The following is a 6,875-nucleotide window of genomic DNA, read 5'->3' on the forward strand; positions in this document are numbered from 1 at the left end:
AGATATTAGGATTCCTTCCAGTGGATGCTTAGTTTATTTTGTCATTCTGATCGGATTTTCTCTACTGTTACGTTTTAATTTTAATTTTAAATTGTTTTGCATTTTATTGCCGTTTGCTGTTTATTGGGTTTTTCCCATTTGCCTTTCAAACTTGTATATTATTTAAGAATCTCTATTGAGATCCAGCGCCGCCATTGATGCACGGTAGAGTTTGCATCTTTAGATATCCGATCTTGTTCACAAATTCACGGACTAGTGCTGTCTCGGTAAGAATTTTGTAGGACGCGTTAAGAATGACAAAATATTCTCTGTATCTACTGGAACCGAGCCGCATAGCTTGTATTGTATATGTATATGTATATGTATATATGTATAATGTGTGTGTCTGGTATATGGTGTATATATATATATTATTTATTTATTTATTTTTTTTTGTGAGGGGGTTACCACTTCCTGACTCGGTTCAGCGTCGTTTTCTGTCGCAGTCTAACGGCAGTAGACCTGAGGCACTAGGCCGAAGCAGAAGTTGCTGTTACATCAAATTTGTCAGTGTTTTTCTGCGTATAAAGCGGCGCTGCCTCGGCATCATTGTTGGAGCCCTCTCTTGGCGAACCAATCCAAATTATATACCTTTTTGGCAATTTAAAAATCATTTACCAGTCGGATACACTTTTAATAAATAAATCTTTTATAATTATTAACACCTAATTACCCTAACCTACAACCTAACGCATATACCCTAGGGGAGTCCTCTGTCTGATTCAGATTCAGACACCATTTTTGTATTGTCGTTGGTTGTATGACCAGTTGCCTATCAGTATCTTATTTAAGTTAAATACAATTTATGAATAAAGATTTATGAAAAATAGTTAGCCTAGGTTAATGACTCATATATAAACTAATTCCTCCCTGCTCATATCTTGTTCTAAGTTCTAGTTGTTCAAGTATTATATATAATGTGCTCCTCTGGTTTCTTATTTTGTATGTTAATAATTCACAATATCAGAAGAGTAACAAAATTGGTGACCCACGTTGACTGAATACCGGTACAAGACGCTCTAAATTTTTAAAAAGAAAGAAAATCTCTGTAAACAGCAGTTGCTAATATACTGGAACCATACTTTACCTTGAGTTTTGAAATTTAGAATAATTTGCATATGAAAACGGCGTGTGTCTGGTATATTTGAATTCTATGTTAAACTTTTTTTGTATTTAATAGTGAATCATATGGATAATGGGAAAATTGAGTAGGTTTTATTAGGGGATCTAGTCTTTACTACCTCTATTGCGAATAATTTGACCATACTTTGTAAATTTTCATATGATTGAAATAGCCTAAATTAACGTAACATCCTTTGTATCGTCCTTTAAAAAACATCATTCTTAATTTTGTCAGATAATCAACTGTTCATTTAATCAAACCGGAATCGAAATTAAGAAAACTATCAATTACAATAAATACATAACCTTTACATTCACGATTGTGCAAATACAAATATTCTACTTAAATACAAGTATTCAACTTACCAACGTTGTTTCATAAGGTCCAGTATACGAGCGAAGCGTGCATCTAGGCTGAGGTCCAAGCCGACAAGGGCGAAGGTCCCTGGAAGCTACGGATATTTGACGACGTTTGGTGAATTTTATTAGTTATTTTTTAGACAGCCAGCTACTGTAACTTGACTTCATCATAATTGTTGTAATTTTCAGTGGCGGATCCAGGAAAGTAGAGGAAGGTCAGGAAAGACTTTCATAAATGGAGATCTATAACACCTCAACCCCATCATGGTTAAGGTAAGAAAATGTTATGATTATGGCACATCTAAATGGCTGGAAATTGCAATTCCATACATAAAATTTGAATATAATTCACTTTATATCTCCATTTTTAAAAACATTTGAACAATTTGTGGGTGGGAGGGGAGGCCTTTAATCCAACACTGGCTTCTTCCGCAAATGAGAATATATACCACCACCTCGGCCCCACCATGGGTGGGGCTAAGGTAAGAAAATTATTTGTAATTGTGACACTTCTAGATGGTCGGAAATTTTCTCTTAGACTTCAACGAAACCTTTTGCCCCGATGAATAAACTTACCATTATGTGTAGCTCGGAAATGATACTCCAACATCAGCCCCACAACGGTAGGGTTTGCGGTAAGACCTCTAGATGGCCGTAAATAGCATTTTTCAGATTAAAAGTTGAATACAATTGTGTCTGTTTTCTCCATTTATTTTATAATTTGAAAAAAGAAATTAGAGGTTGGGGGCCCCCGTGCTGACTGGGCACCCACTTTAATCCGCCACTGTTCAATATAACACTTGACAAAAATCATTTGGTTTCACAATCCTAATGTCAAGCGAAAGAGTTTTTTTATTCAAAAGATTTTTTTAATCTAATACAATTTTTACAACCTATATTAACTACAGTGTACTGTAAATTCTGTAGTTAACCTTCAGAGAACTTTATTTTAATAAATGGCCTAATTAAGTATCTTATTGTTTTCGTTAAATTGGATGGACTTTAAATGGGGGTAATATTACCCTTTTTGATGGTTTACTGTAAGCCAATCAGTTACACTTGCGTCTTCATGGTTAACATGAAGAGAACTAGAGCCTCGCTCAATAAAGAGTGCCTACCTCCACCCTATGCCTAAATATAGAATTCACGCAAGGCGGGCGATTTCATTCTTTTTCTTTCTTCTTGCTCGAGGGTAAGTTTCAAGAAAACAATCAACATCTTGTTGCTCAACTCAAAAAGGGAACTTCTAATGTTCTTTTGAAAATGAAAAATTAATAATAGGCCCCTATGTCAATTTATAAGGCGCAAATAATAATAATAATGACATTGGAATGGCCAATGTCCCCTGCCCCTACCACCCCCGCGCTTCCGCCGCCCTTGGATACAGTGATGACCAAACATTTACAATGTTTAATGGCAATCGTTGATGTAAATGCACACCTTCTAAAATGGCTGGACATCTTTTTTCTACAGTACACCAGGGAGTTCAGCACACCGACTTTTACTTTTTTCAAAGGCGGAGGCTCAGAAACTAATTGTGTATTTACATTTCCAGTACTGCCTGCCGTTGTCACAAAAAAACGAACTTTAGTTGTGGTGTTTGTGGTTTTGTGGACGGACGGAACTGATGTCTGTTGTGTGGACTGAAATCAAAGCGTCGTTCCCCAGTACCGCCTGATTATAATCGACGTACAAATTGCAAAGGCAATAAATGAAATTGATAATGATAATGATGATGATGATAATGATAACAGAAATAATGATTATGTTAAGACACGAGAGGTTGCAACATAAAATTATGGCGGCATACCCAGGCGAAACGGCAATGTTGACCCTTTCTAAAAAACAATCATAAGAACCAGACAACTACCTTTGGCTGCATGTTCTACAATAGTATCAAATTCAGACATCTAAAATGAGGGCGTTATTTTATTTGTTATAAAGACAGATACTTGTAATTACTCATGCCATTAATCAACAGTAAAGCAAATCGGTAATTGTGAATGCATTAAGTTTTAATTTTTCTAATCATATAACTAACATTATCGATCAATCAAGATTTAAGACCATATTATTATCACCACCCACAAACGAATAACCAATCACATAGGCTTAAGCTAGACACATTTCACGTTCATCAGCAAACAAAAATTTAAGACATTCTGGACACTAGGACATTGTCAACGGTCAGGGATTTCGCAAATGCAACCTTGTTTGACTCATTGGACATTATGTGTAGGTATATGTAATTTCATCGTTAGTGTATATGAGCCATACTTAATGTTGAGTGTATAACATTAGAAACTATTATACTTGTGTTTCTACTGAAGAGACTGCAGCCTAATAAGATCCGGACGCGGAAAATGGGATCGACTATCACATGAGTGTTCAGCATTTAGACTTAGATTTCAAAATGGCTGTGTGTGATTTTCACTTATTATAACAATAAAGCAAGGGTTGAAATTGGGGATGACATTGTGGTATTATCATGTACACTGAGTGGCAATAAGCTGAAGACCGATCATTTTCATGAGTCTACCAGTGTTTTTTTTTAAACACAAAATGTCACATAGATGTAAACAGCAGGACCCTCCGCAGAAAGAAGACACAGTTGAATGGTTGGATCTGACACTGATCTTATATTATCCTGCGCTAAACATGAACAGTCAAACTGGCTTCTTGGTTGATAAAAATTGACTTAAACGACATCGTTATTCTGTTCAGACATCGTAATTGTATTGTAATAACGATAACATTTATTTAATTTTTCTTTTTATGCGAACAGTCCTCGACAATCAAAGTTCATCGAATTAAAGTACAACTGCAGATTTTTAGTCCTTTTTGTAGAAATATATGAATACATAAATTTACATTTAAATTCACTTTAGGGCCTATACCGACACAATATATTAGGCCTATTCATTCTTTCAACGTTTTTAAAAATGGCGTGTCTGAATGAAACTTATAACTTTACTCACGAATATTCGGATTTTTTAAAGAAACATTCAACGTTATATATAAGCATTGTGTTAACAATCTGCTTCCCACTAGTGGTAAACAACTTACTGACGATTATTGTCATCACAAAGACAAAACTCCTTCGGAAAAAACACAACATTTTCGTATTGTCGTTGGCAGTATGCGATTTATTGATTGGTATCCTAGATGTTGTACTAGTTATATGTTTACACAATCAGAGTGCTTGGGTAGCATTTATTTTTATCAGTATCTTGTTACATACCTTGACTCTTACATCGATATTGAATGTTACTGCCGTTGCAGTGGAAAGATCTCTTGCACTAGTCTTTATGCCGTTACACTATGCTAGTAACGTCACCACTAAACGTCTTTCGATTGTTTGTATATTTTTATGGGTTGTACCCCTCGCGTCAGTCCCAATTCTGTACATATACAGTGAACCCGAAATATCTTTGTGGTTATTTTCAATGATCTGTTTATTTGGCATGATAGCTACAGCTATTTTCTATGTAATCATATATCAGACCATATGCAAGTCTGATGAGCGTCTTGCGGCTATGGGTGTCCACGATGTCAACCGATCAAAGAAAGTTTTGAAGACGTTTTCAATTATAACTGGACTTTTAATTTTATTGTGGACGCCATTTCTTGTTATTAGCATATGGGTTTCATTTCCGAAGATTGCATGTTTTTTCGGAGAATCTTACATTATAATTTACATTATATCACATTTGATGACGATTGTAAATTCTATGATCAACCCACTTATTTATTGGTGTCGACTGTCAGATTTCCGTAAAGCTTTCAGCGACACTTTTGGAAAATGTGGCGTTCCGTTGCAATTAAAGGTTGACACGTAGGCAATTTTAAATGCGTGCAATGCAGCTAGAGCATGCAGAAAAGGGTACTGTAGTGAACCCACTAAGTACTCGAATACCGGTCGGCTCCCTTCTTATTACACTATTATATATTCTACGGCCCACAAACCTCGGATTGTAGATCAATTTTTCAGTTTGAAGAAACGAATGTACCTACCATAAATGTAACTGGGGTAGGCCTACTGTAATTGAGAAATTTCTTATTTCTAATAACTGGTACTGAGAATATTAAAAACAAATCTGTATTTACATAAAGAATTCGTTAGTACGGTAATACTGATAATGATGATGTTGATAATGATGATGATGAAGATGATGACGATGGTAATATTGATGATAACATAGTAAAGGAAAACGACAATATTAATCCTTTCAACTTATGAACGTACGTTACGATATCTTTGTGCATTGTTATAATCTACAGTAGGCCTATAGGCCTATTCTCTATTAAAGGACACGAGTCCACGAAACGATTTTTTTTAAAATTAATTTGTTTTAGTTTGTTTACAGACAGCTAGGTGAATTATTCATATCATCAATCAGTAGGAAAGAATATTGTGAATGTATTTGTTTTTTTAAGCTAGTCATTACTTAAATTTATTAATCCGTGGGCTATCAACGTGTCATTATCACCTTAATGACCTGACACTTTTTGTTTACCGATAGTGAATGGATATAATCTGCATAGCTAATAATCATTATAGGCTTTTCCATGCTGATCTTCAAAACCAAGACTTAATAGACAGTGCTATGTTTAGCATTTGCCTAATGTGTTTCAATTCCGAAGATTGCATGTTCAATCGGGCGTAATTACATTTTCGTGTACTTTATCTTACACAATTGTTTATGATTGCAAGCTTCTGAAACAAGCATCCCAGCTTAAAGGGTTATCCTCTGCTATGCCATATAGGGGTGTAATGTTATAGTGTCAATGCTCTTTTATTTATATATTTAAAAAAAATGTACACTTGTATTTTATTTATATGGATAGCAATAAATACTACAAACAAACAAACAATGATCAACCCGCTTATTTAGTGGTGTAGACCACAGGTGATCAAAGTGCGGCCCGCATAAGGCCCACCGGTGATTTTTCTTGTGGTGTAGACTGTTAGATTTTCGTGCTTTTAACTATACTTTTGTCAGATGTGGTATTTTTTCGCAATGAAAAGTAATAGCAAATAATGACGTCGGAAATGTGTTAAAAGCAGCTGCTGCATTAGAAAAGAGATAGTGAGCCTGTTAATTACGTCATGTATCGGCACCATTGGCTTCCATCGCTTTGGCGCTCTCTAATATTTGGTTTCATTTGGAATTAGTTCCTTAGAAGTTTTTTTAACGTGGGCTTGGCCTAAATTACAATCAGCATTTCATACAAACTGCTGTATTATTAAGAGAATTTTATAACCAACATCCAAAATCTTAAAATAAAAGTAAATGATGTACAACACGTTTTGGAAAAACTTAAGAGCGGCAAGACACGATAGGAATTTTTAA

At 35.1% G+C, this 6,875-nt stretch overlaps 1 protein-coding gene across 1 annotated transcript; it reads left to right on the forward strand.

Annotated features, from left to right (window-relative positions):
- Positions 1-3,153: 3,153 nt before the first annotated feature.
- Positions 3,154-6,265, forward strand: LOC117103140 (adenosine receptor A2b-like). Its single transcript, XM_033243650.1, has one exon. The coding sequence runs from the start codon at positions 4,464-4,466 to the stop codon at positions 5,358-5,360; it is 897 nt and encodes a 298-aa protein (XP_033099541.1). The 5' UTR covers positions 3,154-4,463; the 3' UTR covers positions 5,361-6,265.
- The last annotated feature ends 610 nt before the right edge of the window (positions 6,266-6,875 follow it).

The sequence above is a fragment of the Anneissia japonica genome, unplaced genomic scaffold (genome assembly GCF_011630105.1).
Source record: "Anneissia japonica isolate Jap-2015-1 unplaced genomic scaffold, ASM1163010v1 scaffold287948_len850469_cov200, whole genome shotgun sequence".
NCBI classification, from domain to species: domain Eukaryota; kingdom Metazoa; phylum Echinodermata; class Crinoidea; order Comatulida; family Comatulidae; genus Anneissia; species Anneissia japonica.